Source organism: Nilaparvata lugens, chromosome 2 (genome assembly GCF_014356525.2).
Source record: "Nilaparvata lugens isolate BPH chromosome 2, ASM1435652v1, whole genome shotgun sequence".
NCBI lineage: Eukaryota > Metazoa > Arthropoda > Insecta > Hemiptera > Delphacidae > Nilaparvata > Nilaparvata lugens.
In genome coordinates, this window is record NC_052505.1 from 34795147 (window position 1) to 34816098 (window position 20952).

The following is a 20952-nucleotide window of genomic DNA, read 5'->3' on the forward strand; positions in this document are numbered from 1 at the left end:
CCTCCATGTCTGCAGTAACAAACAACCCATGATTCCTCCCTGCCAGATAGCCATGCTTTTGCAGTTCCAGACAGCTGTGCTTCTTCCCTGCCAGACCTCCATATCTGCAGAACCAAACAACCCATGCTTTCTCCCTGCCAGATAGCCATGATTCTGCAGTTCTGGACAGCCTTGCTTCTTCCCTGCCAGACCTCCACATCTGAAGAACCAAATAACCCATGCTTCCTCCCTGCCAGATAGCCATGCTTCTGCAGTTCTGGACAGCCATGCTTCTTCCCTGCCAGACCTCCATGTCTGCAGTAACAAATAACCCATGCTTCCTTCCTGCCAGACCTCCATGTCTGCAGAACCAAACAACCCATGCTTCTGCAGTTCTGGACAGTCGTGTTTCTTCCCTGCCAGACCTACATGTCTGCAGAACCAAACAACCTACGCTTCCTTCCTGCCAGACAGCCATGCTTCTGCAGCTCCAGACAGCCATGCTTCTTCCCTGCCAGACCTCCATGTCTGCAGTAACAAACAACCCATGCTTCCTCCCTGCCAGATAGCCATGCTTCTGCAGTTCCGGACAGAATGTGCTTCCACTCAGCTACATGCTGAGGAATGTGGAGTTCCATTTGAGGTAGTGACATCCTCACTGCTTCTGTTCTTCTCACTTATGCATGTCTTAACCACACACCCTATGTTTGACTTCCTTGAGGCACCAAACAATGTTGCTTTCGACGGTCAGTTGCTTCCAACTATTTATCTGATACACTAAGTCGAGAGATAGATATTTCCTTCCTATCTTGGAATTGTAATTTAATAACTTTTAATATTTAAAACCATTTCACAATTACTCTAATTATTCATCTATTTGAATAAAATCATTCTTCATCAGAAAGAAATTCAAAATCATAAAATCTTGTTTTAAAATTTTTAAATCAGTCAGACCAGGTTACAAGAACATTGACTCTAATCGCCTCATCTCTTGTAAGCCTCATCACATGATCAGATTCCCCAGTAAATAACAATAACTCTTGGCACACTAAAAATGTTATACATAAATCTCTGAACCAACCTAAATTGCTCATAAAAGTCCAGAGCAAACCAATGGCAATGATTCTTCTAAAAGTCATCCAGCATCTTTTCTTTTCCCCCATCAACACTAAAATAAAAAAATCTCAAACAATTTGAAAATTTTCCTCAATTTCCTGTTGCAAGTTTTGTCCCATATTAGAGTTATATATTCTAGCATACCTTCTTTCAGCGAATTTACCATCTCGTTGAATGCTTCCATCTCCATTTTTGATCTTGCTCTTGTTTTCATGCAAAACCTTTTGTGTAAAAAATTTTTAGCACAATTTTTTTCCAAGGATTCAATCTCACTTCCGACACCAATGTTTTAAATGTGCTTTTGTAATAAACACTTTATTCATTAAAAGTTTACATTCACCTTGACTGTTTTAGCAACAAACTGTTTACAAGTAAATAACTAGTTGGAGTTTTATGAGAGATGTTAAAAGATGATGTTTTATTTTATTTGTATCTTTGTATCTTAGCCTATAGGGCTGTATTGTCTATCAATACATAGACAATTTACTATGCATAGGCCCTATGTATTTCTAATAGCATAACGGTATAATTTTCTGGAACGATGTTTTCAAGACAATTAGCCGTTTAGGAGACAGAAAAAACGAATACATTTTTTATGTTTTTGGCCAGCAGAGCTAAAATTCATTGCAAAGCTGACTTAGTGAACATTTCATTTCAAAGGAAAAGTATTTAACAATAATTCTAAGAATCACAAAATCATAAAGTAAAAGTGGCTTGTTCTAAAAAATTACAGCTACACCCCCTAAAAACTATAAGTTTAAAAAATAACAAAGAATAAAATACAGTTTTTGAAAAAAGCTTTTATTGATAAGTCACATGACTGCTGTACGAATAGGAAATCACAATTTATATTACAAGTTTTGTTTCAACATGAAAAATGAATTGAAAAAATTAACTAGTTTCTATCAAGTTTTTTTATTTTCTTGGGAAGTTCACAAAGTTCTCAAATCCATCCAACTAGTTTCTTCTGAAGAACTGGTTATAATTTAAAGCGATTTTTTTATCAAAAGGCCGCATGACTGCTGCACAAAATCAAATTTACAATAATACAATTACAAGTTCAGATTCAACATAAAAAATGGTTAGACTTAGTTTCTACTTCGCTTTTTCATTTTCTTTGGAAGTTCTCCAAATTCCTCATCCACTTCATTGGTTTCTTCCGAAGCCTTTCTAGATGATTTTCTTCTGGTGGTTTTGCTAGTAGAGCTAGCAGTGGGACTGATGTCAGAGCTGATGTCGGAGCTCAAGCTTGACTCGAGGCTGGTTGTGGGTTGAGGACTTTGACTTGGCTCAGCAACCGGCGATGCCTCTACATTTGCGCTTTTGCCGGTAACACAATCCTCATCTTCATCTGAGCTTTGCATCTGTTCAATAGACTGCAACAAACATTTCAACAATAATATTTGCTCAAGCTCAAAAATATGTACATGTGATTTGTATATTCATAAGAATGAATATAAAATACTTCATTTTTCGCAAAATATATAACAAAAGAATTCAGCTCTTCAATATTGACAAATAATATTAAGTACATTTACAAACATTTCAAACTGGAAAAATAACTAATGATCCTGGAAAAAAGCGGTTACATTCCAAGGTTTTTTACCTGTTTTGGAGAAACCTACCCTTAATTTTTTTACAAAAATCTTGTTTAAATAGCTATGACACAGAACACAGTTGATTTTGGAGTAGTATCGTAGTTGACGATAACTAAGGTGTAGTAGACAATCTTAATGACTTAGGGCGAGTTTCACCAAATTCGTTAACGCTTCGCTTAGTAATCTTCAATTAACACTAACTGATGACTTCAACGAAAGATTAAGAAATTTGATTTCACCAACGAAAACTGATGTTACATTACGAAACGACAGATTAGAGTGGATCAGGGTGGCAGTGCGCCGCCATGACACTTCTTTCACATTGTTAGCATGTAAAACCTAACCTAGAAAATCCAACTGGATTCAAAAAACAAACAAAAGTTCTGTTTACCTAATTGAGTGGATATTAGCCTACAAATTTTAGTAAATAATAATTATAGTGCAGTTTTTTTAGTTGTATGATTTATTTAATTCAATTTAGGTTGTAGTGTTTTAATAATTGTTCTATAGATTGTTTTTTTCTTTAAATAAGTAAAATTTCAAATTTCACAGGATGTCTTCTAGCCATTCTGTTAATGTTGTGTTGCCTAAAGCTATCAAAATAAGAAGGGACCCTTCATTCATGGGACCCAACATTCATGAACAGTGGAAGACCGCATCTTTTCAATCTCATTGAAAAATAAGTCGATTTCGTCCAAATTATCAAAGTCAACACCCCTTTTCTTAACAAACCACTCTCGGTCTCAGACAGCACCGTATCGCGCATGCGTTAGTAACGGTTTTTTCCCGTTCCATTCAGTCAGTTCTTTGAATGTAACGTTCTTTGTGATTATGGTGACAGTGATTATGGTGTGTTATTAATGACAGTATTTGATCAACTTTGGTTTTGCTATCCTTGTCTATCATTCCACAAAGCCGGTGGTACTATCCTTTTCTAGGTCCACAACGATGCCAAGTATGTTTTTTACAGTGTAGAAATATAATTAATACAGAGAATCGGCATCGCTATTCTCTTATCTTTATCCACTGTCATTATAACGTGGACATCACTATAGAGCCGTCATTCCATTTTGAAGATGATATTATTATCTAATGATGATTTATTATTAAATTCGATATAATATTCAACATATTAACATAATTTCATTTAATAAAAGGAAGAGTACTTTTCAATAATATAATTAATAGAATATAATGGTTGTTATTTAACTAATGTTAAAAAACACTACAACTAAGTCAGCATATTGTCATTTCAAAGCAAAAACCTGACCCCCTAACCTCCTCTTTTCTATTTAAAACCTTAATAAACATAAATCTTGGTAAAAACCCATAATCCTTTCCAGCATATTGCAATTTCAAAGCAAAATCCTAACCTCCTAACCTATACTTTCACCTTTGAAACAACAAAAAAACATAACTCTACCTACACCCTAGCCCCTTCTAGCATATTGCAATTTTAAAGCAAAAACCTAACCTAGCCTCATGAAACATTATTAAATATAACTTTAAAAAACCTAACCCCTTCACATTCAATACTTTGGATTTCAAAGCAAACTCCTAATCCCCGAACCTATCCTTTCACCTTTGAAACAACAAAAACATAACTCTACCTGGACCCTAGCCCCTTCTAGCATATTGCAATTTCAAAGCAAAAACCTAACCTATCCTTATGGAACATTATTAAATATAACCTAAATAAAACCTAACCCTTAACCCTATTTTGTCAATTGGTTGAATTTCTACATTGTTGATAAAATATGTGGCAACCTTGCAATGCGTGAAAGAGATAGCGCCATCTGCTTTGTTGAATGATACACAAGGATAGCAACACCATTGCAAATTACACCCTGCCGATATAACGTGGACCTCACTATAGATACTCAAAGAATACTTTTGAATAACTATGTGATAACTGTGACCGTTGCTGGCCGTTACTCTGTATCTGAGACAAAGAGAAGCTGCTTTTTCTTATCCATCTAGGTCGGCGAAAAACATAATCATAATCACTGTATGTCACTCTCAAATGCCAATTCAATCTTTACAATTCAATTATGCTCTTCTTCTAGCATTATTTGGCCTTTTCATATTGGAACAACAAATTAATCTAATATAAAATATTCGTAATCATTAAACATAACCTGAGCAAACTACTTTCGACAGTAAACAGAACGCCGCCATTTTTTTCTTAACGACAGATTACATATGTTGACTGACCAAATTTGGCCGGTTAACTCTATAACGGCTCATTAGCTCTAACGGCGTGTGGTGAAACCCGATTTCGTCAGTTAAGGTCTAATTGGAGATTACGCTTCTTCTAACGACAAGTTTCTGGTGAAACCCGGCCTAAGGTGTCAATCTATTTGTAATTAAATTTACTAAAAAATCATTCTTGTAATGTTTCATAAAATCGTTTTTTTTTTTTTTGGTTATTCGAGAAATAAAATTACTTGCCACAGTTCATCAATATTGGTAACAATTGTAATAGGACAATTAAACGGCCGCCACTTTTTTATGAATTTGAAAAATCGTAATAATATTTTTGTAGCTCTTTCTTGTTGTCATGAATGATCAGGCACGGCCCTAGGGACTTTGCCGCCCTGGGCGAGATCGGCAACCGCCGCCCTCCCTCCAGCAGGTATCCCGTCTAATTGTTTACTCCCGGATTCCACCCCTTCCTTGAGCAATCGCCTAACTATTATGCCTCCGCTATGATACAATCGCGCCATTCGCACCACAGTTTCTCAGTAAACTCTTAAATAGGCTAATTAAGTACTAGGGCCCCAAGTGTAAATTGCACATTATAAAATTATTTTATTTTTCCGGTTTCAGAAATATTATTTATAAGTAGACTTAAAAATTTACCCGAAGGTTATCACCTGTTAAAGTTACATTCAACAATATTGACATTTAAAAAAATATAAATATTGGGTAACAGTAACACAAAATATCTGATTAAACTATTTTCATGTTCGGTACACAATAAGAGAACATCATTAAGATGATATTTTTGAATCAAGAGACTGTAAAGCTGCGTTTACACCAAAGTTATCATCAAAATAGGAGTGGCCGTAGTGGAGTGGATCAGATGCTGGCTTTATGATTCAGAGGCCCGGGTTCAAATCCCGGCCCGGGCAAGATATTTATCTCGGGCCACTCCCGTGTTTCGGATGGACACGTTAAGCCGTCGGTCCCGGCTGCCTAAAAAAGCAGTCGTTAGGTCATGTCAGAGGCCCTGAAATTGATCAGCTGCGACCTGAAAACTCTGACACCAGACCTGAGCCAGCCAGGTCACTCGATATTATTATTATTATTATCATCAAAATGTTTATTTTTCCATCCTTATAGATTCTATTTAGATTGAACATAATTTATCATACACATGATGAACATATATGTGTTTGTCAAGTTCCGTTTCATCTAATAGAATCTATAAGAACGGAGAAATATACATTTTGTTAATAACTTTGGTGTAAACGCAGCTTAAGAGAGCATTACGCCTACTTTTCTTGCTAAGTAATTAAAACTACAATTTCTACAACACAAGTTTATTTAACACACCTGATTAATTAAGTAGAACTCGTCTGACCTTTGCATGGAAAAATTTCTTCATCAATTCTTCAAGATCTAGGGACTGAGCTATTTTATGTTCCCTAGACCACTCAGACTCAGACGTTCCTGGGACATTGTTGATCTTAGATATGTCTTCATTAGCTAGAGTTTAGAAAAGCTTCCTATATAATTTTACTATTCATTTCAATATTATGAATTTATTATTTATTTGTATTTTTAAATTTTCCATTCCTCAAAATCTGCCGCCCTGGGCGGCCGCCCGGTCTTCCCACCCCTGGGGCGGCCCTGTGAATGATTGTGCAAAGTTTCATTTCCATATATATGTTCAGCCATTATTGAGAAAACAAATTGTCCTAAGTGAAAACCAAAATGGTAGCTGTGTGAGTAAGACTTTCGGACAGTTTAAAATGATATTTAGATATATGTTTCTTACACAGGAACAATACCCTAGAATATTGGTAGGGAGTTTGGAAACACTCTGTTTACACAATATAATAGTAAGCATAGCATCTGTTTATGAACAGCTCATGACATGAATAGCAAACGTGGTGTGTTCGTGACGTCTAAGTTTGTACATAGCTTCACATTGATGACTCATATCAGATGCTGATTATTGCCTTACTGGAAAAATACAGTTTACAATGCTTTCATTCACACTAAGGCCGGTTACAGAGCTCGACCGACCGTCGGTGCGTACGTCAGTCGCGCTTGTCTTTTCCATAGATATTCCATGTATCCGTACAGAGCAGGACTGACGGCACGCATGCGCACGGTCAGTACCATACACTGCGTAAGAAGACCATCGGTCGAGCTCGTGCGCATCCGTTCCATCGGTTGACTGACGCGCTATTGAACCAAATAGAAGCTTTCAGAGCTGTAATGATCAGTAGCCCGATCGCAACATAACCAATGTGCTGACACCTCTGCCCGACAATCAGCTGATATTGAATTGAATAGCATATTGAATGAATTCAATTAACAGTCATATTTGAATTCAGAGATTTTCTATACATTTCTTCAATCATTTCTTAATTTTTTATTGGAAAAATAATATATATATATATATATATATATATATATATATATATATAAAATATTATCTACATTTATTTTATTCGTAGCTCAAAGTGACTGCAAGTATTCCCAACGGTGATACAAGCTCGAAATAACTCATCAAAATTTCTGATGGACATTCTGAGGTAGTTAAAAAATGTATCTTCATCCCCAAGCAATGATGTATATAATGGTACTAAATTCCCTTTGTAATGCTCTTTGGGCGACCATCGGGTGAACTTGATATCTACGTATTTTAATCTTTCGTTTACGAAGATAATAAGCTGCAATTAAACAATCTGTAAAGGCGTCCATTTTGTGAGTCAGGAAAACTGATGTATGGATGCGTATGGTCAGCATGGTGCATACGCACTGACGGTCGGTCGAGCTCTGTAACCGGCCTAATGCTTTCACCTACTGTGATTGTTCAGTTTAATATGACCTATTCCCTACTCTGTACTGTAAATTGTTCCTGCTGTCCCAAAATCCGCTCTCATATAAGAATGTTTACATCGCCTCTCGGCTCCCTAAACAAACTATATGCTGTAGCATTATGATGGCTGAAGAAAGAAGAAAAACAATAGCTCAAAAAATATTGATACTCACAGATGCAGTTTTTATTTAACTAATGTTAAAAAACACTACAACTAAGTCAGCATATTGTCATTTCAAAGCAAAAACCTAACCCCCTAACCTCCTCTTTTCTATTTAAAACCTTAATAAAACCTTAATAAACATAAATCTTGGTAAAAACCCATAATCCCTTCCAGCATATTGCAATTTCAAAGCAAAATCCTAACCTCCTAACCTATCCTTTCACCTTTGAAACAACAAAAAACATAACTCTACCTACACCCTAGCCCCTTCTAGCATATTGCAATTTTAAAGCAAAAACCTAACCTAGCCTCATGAAACATTATTAAATATAACCTAAATAAAACCTAACTCCTAACCACATCACATTCAATACTTTGGATTTCAAAGCAAACTCCTAATCCCCTAACCTATCCATTCACCTTTGAAACAACAAAAACATAACTCTACCTGGACCCTAGCCCCTTCTAGCATATTGCAATTTCAAAGCAAAAACCTAACCTAACCTTATGAAACATTATTAAATATAACCTAAATAAAACCTAACCCTTAACCCTATTTTGTCAATTAGTTGAATTTCTACATTGTTGATAAACGATGTGGCAACCTTGCAATGTGTGAAAGAGATAGCGCCATCTGCTTTGTTGAATGATACACAAGGATAGCAACACCATTGCAAATTACACCCTGCCGATATAACGTGGACCTCACTATAGATACTCAAAGAATACTTTTGAATAACTATGTGATAACTGTGACCGTTGCTGGCCGTTACTCTGTATCTGAGACAAAGAGAAGCTGCTTTTTCTTATCCATCTAGGTCGGCGAAAAACATAATCATAATCACTGTATGTCACTCTCAAAATGCCAATTCAATCTTTACAATTCAATTATGCTCTTCTTCTAGCATTATTTTTGGCCTTTCCATATTGGAACAACGAATTAATCTAATATAAAATATTCGTAATCATTAAACATAACCTGAGCAAACTACTTTTGACAGTAAACAGAACGCCGCCATTTTTTTCTTAACGACAGATTACATATGTTGACTGACCAAATTTGGCCGGTTAACTCTATAACGGCTCATTAGCTCTAACGGCGTGTGGTGAAACCCGATTTCGTCAGTTAAGGTCTAATTGGAGATTACGCTTCCTCTAACGACAAGTTTCTGGTGAAACCCGGCCTAAGGTGTCAATCTATTTGTAATTAAATTTACTAAAAAATCATTCATATAATGTTTCATAAAATCGTTTTTTTTTGGTTATTCGAAAAAATAAAATTACTTGCCACAGTTCATCAATATTGGTAACAATTGTAATAGGACAATTAAACGGCCGCCACTTTTTTATGAATTTGAAAAATCGTAATAATATTTTTGTAGCTCTTTCTTGTTGTCATGAATGATCAGACACGGCCCTAGGGACTTTGCCGCCCTGGGCGAGATCGGCAACCACCGCCCTCCCTCCAGCAGGTATCCCGTCTAATTGTTTACTCCCGGATTCCACCCCTTCCTTGAGCAATCGCCTAACTATTATGCCTCCGCTATGATACAATCGCGCCATTCGCACCACAGTTTCTCAGTAAACTCTTAAATAGGCTAATTAAGTACTAGGGCCCCAAGTGTAAATTGCACATTTTAGAATTATTTTATTTTTCCGGTTTCAGAAATATTATTTATAAGTAGACTTAAAAATTTACCCGAAGGTTATCACCTGTTAAAGTTACATTCAACAATATTGACATTTAAAAAAATATAAATATTGGGTAACAGTAACACAAAATATCTGATTAAACTATTTTCATGTTCGGTACACAATAAGAGAACATCATTAAGATGGTATTTTTGAATCAAGAGACTGTAAAGCTGCGTTTACACCAAAGTTATCATCAAAATAGGAGTGGCCGTAGTCGAGTGGATCAGATGCTGGCTTTATGATTCAGAGGCCCGGGTTCAAATCCCGGCCCGGGCAAGATATTTATCTCGGGCCACTCCCGTGTTTCGGATGGACACGTTAAGCCGTCGGTCCCGGCTGCCTAAAAAAGCAGTCGTTAGGTCATGTCAGAGGCCCTGAAATTGATCAGCTGCGACCTGAAAACTCTGACACCAGACCTGAGCCAGCCAGGTCACTCGATATTATTATTATTATTATCATCAAAATGTTTATTTTTCCATCCTTATAGATTCTATTTAGATTGAACATAATTTATCATACACATGATGAACATATATGTGTTTGTCAAGTTCCGTTTCATCTAATAGAATCTATAAGAACGGAGAAATATACATTTTGTTAATAACTTTGGTGTAAACGCAGCTTAAGAGAGCATTACGCCTACTTTTCTTGCTAAGTAATTAAAACTACAATTTCTACAACACAAGTTTATTTAACACACCTGATTATTAAGTAGAACTCGTCTGACCTTTGCATGGAAAAATTTCTTCATCAATTCTTCAAGATCTAGGGACTGAGCTATTTTATGTTCCCTAGACCACTCAGACTCAGACGTTCCTGGGACATTGTTGATCTTAGATATGTCTTCATTAGCTAGAGTTTAGAAAAGCTTCCTATATAATTTTACTATTCATTTCAATATTATGAATTTATTATTTATTTGTATTTTTAAATTTTCCATTCCTCAAAATCTGCCGCCCTGGGCGGCCGCCCGGTCTTCCCACCCCTGGGGCGGCCCTGTGAATGATTGTGCAAAGTTTCATTTCCATATATATGTTCAGCCATTATTGAGAAAACAAATTGTCCTAAGTGAAAACCAAAATGGTGGCTGTGTGAGTAAGACTTTCGGACAGTTTAAAATGATATTTAGATATATGTTTCTTACACAGGAACAATACCCTAGAATATTGGTAGGGAGTTTGGAAACACTCTGTTTACACAATATAATAGTAAGCATAGCATCTGTTTATGAACAGCTCATGACATGAATAGCAAACGTGGTGTGTTCGTGACGTCTAAGTTTGTACATAGCTTCACATTGATGACTCATATCAGATGCTGATTATTGCCTTACTGGAAAAATACAGTTTACAATGCTTTCATTCACACTAAGGCCGGTTACAGAGCTCGACCGACCGTCGGTGCGTACGTCAGTCGCGCTTGTCTTTTCCATAGATATTCCATGTATCCGTACAGAGCAGGACTGACGGCACGCATGCGCACGGTCAGTACCATACACTGCGTAAGAAGACCATCGGTCGAGCTCGTGCGCATCCGTTCCATCGGTTGACTGACGCGCTATTGAACCAAATAGAAGCTTTCAGAGCTGTAATGATCAGTAGCCCGATCGCAACATAACCAATGTGCTGACACCTCTGCCCGACAATCAGCTGATATTGAATTGAATAGCATATTGAATGAATTCAATTAACAGTCATATTTGAATTCAGAGATTTTCTATACATTTCTTCAATCATGTCTTAATTTTTTATTGGAAAAATAATATATATATATATATTATATATAATAATAAATAATAATATATAATATATATATATATATATATATATAAAATATTATCTACATTTATTTTATTCGTAACTCAAAGTGACTGCAAGTATTCCCAACGGTGATACAAACTCGAAATAACTCATCAAAATTTCTGATGGACGACATTCTGAGGTAGTTAAAAAATGTATCTTCATCCCCAAGCAATGATGTATATAATGGTACTAAATTCCCTTTGTAATGCTCTTTGGGCGACCATCGGGTGAACTTGATATCTACGTATTTTAATCTTTCGTTTACGAAGATAATAAGCTGCAATTAAACAATCTGTAAAGGCGTCCATTTTGTGAGTGAGAAAAACTGATGTATGGATGCGTATGGTGAGCATGGTGCATACGCACTGACGGTCGGTCGAGCTCTGTAACCGGCCTAATGCTTTCACCTATTGTGATTGTTCAGTTTAATATGACCTATTCCCTACTCTGTACTGTAAATTGTTCCTGCTGTCCCAAAATCCGCTCTCATATAACAATGTTTACATCGTCTCTCGGCTCCCTAAACAAACTATATGCTGTAGCATTATGATGGCTGAAGAAAGAAGAAAAACAATAGCTCAAAAAATATTGATACTCACAGATGCAGTTTTTTGCTTGCCAGCTTGTCGACCAGAGCAGCCGGGCTTTGGCTCACTAGAACAAGAAGGCTGTGGATCACCAGAGCAAGGAGGCTTTTGTTGGCCCGGCTTTTGTTGATCAGGTTTTTGTTGATCAGGCTTTTGTTTGTCGGGATCGCTGGACTTTTTCATATCAATAGCCACCTTTTTCTTATCGAAATCGAGAGGCTTTCTCCTGTCGGGTCTGTCGTCGTCATCTGGTTTGTCGGTCGCGTAGGGTGGCTGACAGTATATGCCCGGGTTGATGGTCACCGACGAAGTGCAGTTGTCTGTCTTGTAGATTCCGACCAGTCGATCAGCCAGCTCAAACATGTTCGCTCGCAGCGAGATTATTATGAATTGCGCATTTTTTGTTCGCTCCTGTAACAATTCAATTGGTATTATTCGTATCAACACATCTATAATATAACAAATAAAAGAATTGGCTTATACACGTACGGGATAGGAAATTCACGAATGACGCATCATCACGTTTGAACTACTGGACTGATTAACTTGGAATCTTGCATATATGGATTCTTAATTTACCGAGGATAGTTACAGGCCTATTTTAAATTCTTCAAGATTTCAGTACCTATGTCAAGTTTTTAATACGGAGCACGGGTTACCTGCTAGTCTACAATAATTTTATTGATGATGGGTCGGTATAGTGAGACACAACAGAATTTAAATTATCTTTTTAATTTAGAAAATTCCAATAGAATGAATACAATATTATTATTAGAATGCCAAATAAGTTTACATTATTATTATTACCGTACCAAGAATGAATGCATGTTGATTAATAAGTATTGTAGTTTGAGTAGGACACATAATATAACCAGATGACAATTTGACGATCTGGTAAAGAGATACAAAGGTCTAGGAAGAAGTTAAAACATTGAAATGACATTAGAAACACTGACAATGTTGGGGTATCACCAAAAAAGCTAAATATTAAACCGGGATCAGCACAATGCTAGTAGTTATAGCTTACTACGCTTTTCTGATCCAAAATGGCTGATCCCGATTGGTGATCAATCTAGAAGAAAAATTAAAGACTTCGAAATTCATAAATTCAATATTTTAGGAATCACATAAAAATGTTGGTGTTTTAAATAATTACATTATTTTTTAATTTGAGTCTCAACTACATGAAATCTTAGCTACATATTGATGCCACACAAATATGTACATATAAACATATATACGTACAAAGTATATTTTTTAGTTTTATCATATCATATTGTTTTATTGTCTGTACTGTATCTATTATTGTCTATACATTATAGTAGTAGTTTTATTGTCTATACATTGTGTATAGATTACTAGAATATTCAATGACCGTTATCAAAATTGATAATTTTATCATAAAGATAAGTATTTTTTGTTCGTATCTAAATCACTTACTTTACTATTCGAAACATAATAGTAGAGCATAACTTTTTGCCCTAGGGACTAAATGTGGTTTTTTCTCCCAAGGGAATGAAAGTAACTCCATTAAAATAACATGGGAAACATATATATTTTTAAATATTACAATGGAAATAGATTCTGTGTGGAAATTGACCTACTCCGCTATGGCGTACCATATTCTAGAGTAGAATATGTTATGCTATTCAAAATACCAGCCTACGAATATTTTTCATCATCTAATAAAATTGCTAATTTACACCTTGAAATGCAATCTGCCAGTTCTGTTTCAAGCTCACAACTTTTAAGCCGGCAGTACCAGCTCCCAGTTCAGCTAATGTCAACGTTTTAGGTTATGTCACCTGAGTTCAGAAATTCTATTTTCAATGTTAATAAAAAAAGGTGGAGGAAAAATTTTTTGTACATCACAAGTGAGAAGTTTTTTCTTCCTCGGGGGAAGGAACGTTTCCCCCTCAGGAGGAGAAAGCTGTACTTTTCACTGAAGATAACAAATAAATATAATTTGAATGTAATCTATTAGATAGATAATTGATTATTATCAACAAGTATCATAATTTAATAATAGATCAAGTTGACTGATGCTGAAGAACAGTCCAACCAGAAAGCTGTTAGATACTGAAAAGTGACAAGTATGCGTTACTGTCATTAAAACGTGAATCACACTACTATAGCTCACCTTGACATAATGCCCAACAATGGAAACATTTTTAAAGTCCAAAGCAGCATCAATTTCGTCCATAACGTAGAGCGGAGTTGGCTTGTAATAGTGCAGCGCGAATACAAGAGCCAGAGACGAGAGTGTCTTCTCACCACCTGATAGATTTGATATATGTTTCCAAGATTTCTTCGGCGGCCGAACACTGCAAATTGATTAAATTTTCAATTATTCAAGATGCCTTGTAAGATGAAAATGTCCTTATAATAAGATGATTTGGATGATTTTTAAAAATTTGCATTTTTTGTAAACTTTTCAATTTTTTCAATGACAAATGAAGATCTTGTATGGTTATTATGTGCTACTTGAAATAGATTGTTTTGAAATTCTCTGAGCTGTCATTCTTTGGACATGCTCCCTCATTGATGTCGATTCTCCGCAACTCTTACATTCATTCAAAATTCTCAATATCAATTGTTCTCAGAGCAGAACATCTGAACTTCTAAAGATACACTAATTTTTCATCATTACCCACGCAAAAGCCTAGAGCTCCTGTAGTCATAACCATAATAAGATTGCTAATATATTGCGTTTTTGTAGTTATCCTCTTCTATTTACAACAAAAGTTTGTGTATTAAGGAGTATGCTAACAACTAACAAGCGATACGTTTTTGAAAACATAAAATATCATATATACAACATAGAGATAATATATAAAATCCTTATTAGTCATTTTTATGTATTATTATAGTACACATCTGTATAATACTCTCTTGTTACACGACAGTAGTTCTGGATGAGAAGTATTAGAGACATCAAACATACAGTATATTCACGATTTCTAAAATTCCTATCTTTTCTCATATTATTATTATCATTAGTATTAGTACATTATTATTATTATTAGATATCCCATCGGTCGTTAATGGCCGAAAACGGCCGAAAGGTCGTTAATGTTCAAATTTCAAGCCGATTTTTGTTAACTCAAGCCGTTTACTGTCCTGTCGACTACTATTTGGCCGGGTGAGAGTATAAGAACGCCATTATTATTCGTGTAGGTGAAGTGGAAGAGGGTGTTTTCTCCCGAACTTCGTCGTTCACAATGTAAAATGAAGGCATTTATCTATCCTCGACAAATGTTTACGCTATCACAGAGGAAATGTTTGAACTATTGAATTTGATGAGTCAATTCTTTCTCCTATGATATATGCATATTAGTTTCTCTAAATGGATAATTATATTTTTTCAACTATTATTTTACCTATAGCATAGAGAAAAAATAGCAGGAGTAGATATCCCATGTGATAGGTCGTTAATGATCAAATTTCAAGCATATTTTATTTATTTATTTATTTTTTTGTTAACTCAAGCCGTTTACTAACTGTCGACTACTATTATTACTATTTGGCCTGGTGAGAGTATAAAAACGCCAGTGTATGAGAGACTACCAACGTCACATGAATAAATAAAATAAATAACCCTTTTATTGCATTGTTTTACATATTTATATTTCAACAAATACTAGTTTTATGAATCATATACAAACAATGTTTGTAGGCTATGCAATAATCAGCGTCTGCTGGAGTATCCTAGAGCTATTGGCTCAATTTAACAGTGAAATTTGGAACATGAACGCCCTTTACCATGTGATATCTTCTGATGCTATTTTATCTATGACTATAGTCACTTGACGCACTAGACCTATAGAGAAATCAGAGATAGAGGAATTAAAGATGATTTAGAAGTTAAATTAAAGAGCTTTTTAAACATAAAATTTGACCTGAAAACAATGCCCTCAGTAAACGGATCGAGCGAGTCGAGCAGCTCCAATTCGGCATCGCCGCCCAGCGTGATCATCTGGTACATCTCCTTGAGTTTGTTGCTGATGATGACGAAGCCGGCCATGAACTCGCGCAGCCTCGCCTTGCGTGCGTTATCGTGCCACTGACGACACTCGTTGCGCCTCGCTGTCACCTCGTCCAGCTCCCGCGAGCGGGCCTCGTGCACTTCCACCTAGAATCATCAATCATATATTCTCGATTCATCAAACAAGTTAATAATATATTCTCGAATCATCAAACAAGTCAAACATATTTCTATTTATTTTCAAAATTATAGGCGTTAAAACGCCAATACTAGTACTGGAGGAGGAGAAGAGGATGGTCGCAAGAAAGAAAATAGGAAGGAAGTAGAAGAAAGATTTGGAAGGAAAAGAAAGAAGTGAAAGAAAGACAGAAAGAAAGAAGAAGAAATATTGAAGTGGAGAAAATTCGGGAACTATACAAATTTGAATTAGTTTGGAAAAAATGTGAATAAGTCAGAAAGGAAACTGAAGCATTGGAATTCCACAATCATAACCCTTACAAACTCCCTGTACGCTGAAGATAGGGCTCAGTGCCTTGAAACGCACCCGGGCCTGCCTTACAAGTAAGTTGTAAAAGTAAATAATTAAATCAGGACCCAATCAGCTCGAATTTCAGCCATTTCACCCGATTAATGGATTTTTACAGATAAAACCTGAACATATAACAACTCTAACCTTTGCTTTGGAGTAATCTGGATGCAGATTGACCCAATATCATGTCTGAAATTTTCATTTGTCATGCAAATTATAATATAAAATTAACTGATGGGACCTATTTTACAGAAATTTATGAGCCCTATTATAATATATAGGTTATTTCTCGTACGTGAAGAGAATAATAATTAATTAGTCCTGCATACATTCGTTAGAACACAACTTTAAAATTTAATATAGTTTCCCAAACTAAATTATTTTTGCACTGGGGCACTGCAAACAATTATTAGAATAGATATGAGTACAACGTGTATCCGTGATTGTAACCAACAAAAATGATAAGGTTTCTCACTTACCTTCTTATAATATTCATCGATGACTGACAGGTTAGGCTTCTTCTTAGTTAGGTTATCCTCGATGCTTTGTACCTTGTAGCTGAGCCGTTCGGCATTGACTTCTTCCAGCTGCTCGTCAGTGAAAACTTCAAGCACTTCTGGCTCGGTTTCGTTTGGAATTTTGTGCAGTTTCAATTTTGACAACTAAAACAAAACAATAGTTATTTGTATAAGACAATTTCCAAAACAGAGAAAGAGCAATTTTGTCCCATAATTTACACAACATTTTCCCTCCGCCTGCATTTATAAAAATAAAATATTTCGCATTGAGTTATGCACATAGTAAATGCAACATGTTGACCTCAGTTGTCCATATAATTTTCAACAACTTCCCAATGCTATAATTCAATACTGTAGTAAATAAGCCTGTAGTCCAATTGATCTCTCATCACCATCCCTCTAATTGCTGCTCATATGAACCTAGGGTTAGGTGAACATAATCCACAGTAAAAAGATGTTTCGTTTGGCTGGAGCTAAGACATGAGGGAAGAAACGAGTCATTTAGTCACTTAGTCCGATCGACAACCTGGTAACCAACCTGACACATTGCTCAACTGTAAACGTGTTGAAAGTGGCAAAAGAAATAAATGGAGAGTCCAATACTCACCCTTCTTTCATATCCGGGTATTAGATCGCGGTGTTTTTTTATTTCGGCATTAATCGAATCCAATTTCTGATCTTCAACCAATTTATTGGCCTTTAGTTGGTTCTCTTCTTTTGAAATGTTTCCCATTCTCTTTGCTAAATCTTTTTTTAGCACCTCTTTCTCTGCAATTCCTTCCTAGAATACAAAAATGAATATAAAAATGGATTCGTTAATTGAAATAAAAATAACATGAAGGTACGATTTTTTAATTTTATTAATGCATGACATGTTTCAGCTCATTAGTCGTTATTAAATGCGTATATGAAAAATAAAAATGGTATCTTGATGTTTTTCTTATTACAATAAAAAAATTGGTATCACTATGCAACAAATTAAATAAGTTAATTAAATAATTATAGGAAATATGCTGAAAAAAAGATAATTCAAGTTTGAAGGAACGTTTGCTTGTCAATGAGTGAATAAACTCACACAATTTTTTTACTTGTATACTGATTTGTAGTCAATTATTTGAATATAAGAAGCAATGTGATCAAAAAGTTCTTTGGATTTGAAGTATAGAGATGTTCGTTTAAAGATATTTTGTCTATTGAGGGAAGTGGGGTACCTTCTTTATTATCATATAATAAAACCAAACCCTAAAATTATTTTTCCTAACCAAAAACACATGTCTTAAAAATGTCTCTGATCTCAATTGGTATTTTTTTCTTCGATCGGCATCTTGTCAATGTGAATTGAAATCAATAATAGATCATTAAATCAATCGAACATTGAATAATTTATTGATATTTCATAGATAATAATTTTCAACTTTATGTTGAATTTCAATTTCGTTTATATAGTAAACAGATTTTATAATTTATTTGTTTTAGAATTTATCTGGTTTTCAATTTGATGAAGAATTAATTCAGTTGAATTTGAAAGATAACAAACTACATTGGTTCGGACCTATTTTTCATAGTAAAGAACATAATATTTTGATAGAACGTTTGTTGTACCTTCAGTATAGTGTCACTTGTAGATAATTGGTGATGAATTAATTTGAATGAGTACGATAATATCAAAGTTGAAGGACATTATTATTCATAGGAAAAATAACTTACAGAAATGGATTCTATCATCTTCATGATTTTCTGGCCCTCTTCAAATAAGACCGTCTTCTCAGCGTCGTAGGCTATCAACTTCTTTTCAGCTTCTCCGATCTCAGCTTTAAGATTTTCAATTTTTTCAGTTGCCTTTTTGGAATTTCTGTTGACAATTTTAAATATTTGAAAAGTTGATGATACTAAAGAGTTTTTCTACTGATAGCCTATTGATATCAATTGACACTGAAATAGAATTTACTTACATTAAATCTGTTTATGGTACAGATACAATGTATACAATGTCAGAATCTGGAGTTTAATTCATTTTTGTATTGATGAAATAAGTGAGACCAAATTTTTAGCGTATTGTAAAACTACAATAATCAATTATGGTGCATTGTATTTATGGATATAGAACTGCTTTTTGAAGGAAACTGGATAATGAGTATGATTTTTATTATATCAACTTTAAGAATGGTATTAAATATGAAGTGTGTTATGAGGTTTTTTTATTTCTGAAAAATATTAATTTAAAAGCATGTAAATTAATATCTAAACAATTCTTCCTTAATAACGAACTGACTAGGAACATTTTATTCTTCGAAGTTATATTTTTCGAAGTTCAGCCTAGTACAATAAATATGAGTATAGCTAATACAGCTCTGTGTTTATGAAGCAATATACATTATTAATATACGAATTCGATTCAGGCTTGATATAATAGAAAGAATATAGATTATGTGAATGAATTAGATTGGACCGAAAAAGTTTTTTATTTAATCGTTTATTCAATTAATATTTCCAACAGCAGGACCGTGCTCTACTCTGATAAATACAAGTCACTGTGTTGACAATTCAGAAGGAAAGATGAATTAAATTGAATTCATTTTTTATCTTCATTATGAAGGTATATAATGTAGGAAGAAGAATATGATTTATGTGTTTCTCAATGAATCGGCCCTTCAGCAAGTTATCCAAGTAAGAGATGGTGCATACGTATTTTTGTATCCGAGCCTTGTATTTCAAATGTCTTTAAGAACGTTGAACATTTTTGAGATCCATTGGAGGTGCATAGAAACATACATACATAAATTACTCGCTAAATATTATGAATGACTTATTTATTTACCTTGCGGCTGTTTTGATGCCAACAGTAAGTTTGGAGATCTCAGTGCACATTTTATCCAACTTTTTAGTAACATCATCCAATTTCTTTTGAGCAGCTTTCATTCGCCCTCCAGAGGCATCCATGATTTTCTGGTGCAAATTCACAACTTTCGCTTCCACTACACTGGCCTTAGCTTCAGCATCATTCAGTTCTAAAATAAAGACAAGAACCACGATAATTATTCACTTTGCGAGTATGTGCACAAATATAAGTTGAAAAATTGGATAAATTATTTTGTGGAACCTCTCCATAATTGAGATAAAATAGATGCCTGGTGTAGTGACCTTGCTGGCTCAAGTCTGGTGTCAGATTTTTCAGGTCGCCCCTGATCAATTTCAGGGCCTCTGAGATGACTCAATGACTGCTTTCAGGCACCCAGCTCCGACAGCTTAACATAACGTGTTCATCCGAGACACGGGAGAGAAAAATATCTGGCCTCGCCGAGATTCGAAACCTCTGGTTTACAAAGCCAGCGTCTAAACCACTCGACTGCGGCCACATCATATCTGAGATAAGCTGATTATATGGACAATTTAACGGTATTGCACACTCTGGATCACAATAAAATGGTGTTGTGATGAAACTAACTCTTCGGCTGTACTGATGATGAACCAGTTTCTGAATCAAACAATAATAAAACTGCCAGCCGATGAAAGACAGTTATTGAGAAAACTTTCTTCAGAAGGACTAATACCTCAAGATTATAAAAATCATTTACAATCGAGTCCTTCGAATAATTGGAAAAAAAATCCAAGTTGAGTTTCAGGTTGATCAACTATCTCCATTATTTTTGCGTGTGATGCCCACATAAGCGTGTATTGCTTGTGCGCGAGTAATAAAATAAGGTGATGAGCTGATTAAGAATGCATGCGCATGCCTCCTGGCGGCATTCAAACCCCAGACCGATCAGGCAGCGCTAAAAGACTGAAAGTTGCAAAGCCTCAGTCCACTCGGCTACCCTGGCCGGCCATCATTTGTAGAATTTTGTAGAATAGCTCATAGAAGTGGTGGTGTATGTATATTCACTAGCAATGCTAAACATACCCAAACTTATGAACTGGATTTTG

General features: G+C 35.2%; 1 protein-coding gene across 2 annotated transcripts in view; it reads right to left on the reverse strand.

Moving 5' to 3' along the window:
- Positions 1–1886: 1886 nt before the first annotated feature.
- Positions 1887–20952, reverse strand: part of LOC111060973 (structural maintenance of chromosomes protein 4) — a 73054-nt gene continuing 53988 nt past the window's right edge. For both annotated transcript variants that reach the window (XM_039421089.1, XM_039421088.1), the window contains exons 16-23: positions 19847–20036; positions 18736–18880; positions 17636–17809; positions 16990–17172; positions 15896–16128; positions 14137–14320; positions 12009–12407; positions 1887–2471 (exon numbers count right to left, since the gene is read on the reverse strand). In XM_039421089.1, the coding sequence (XP_039277023.1) occupies positions 2184–2471; positions 12009–12407; positions 14137–14320; positions 15896–16128; positions 16990–17172; positions 17636–17809; positions 18736–18880; positions 19847–20036 (1796 nt within the window). In that variant the 3' untranslated portion in view covers positions 1887–2183. The remainder of the gene's footprint in view (positions 2472–12008; positions 12408–14136; positions 14321–15895; positions 16129–16989; positions 17173–17635; positions 17810–18735; positions 18881–19846; positions 20037–20952) is intronic.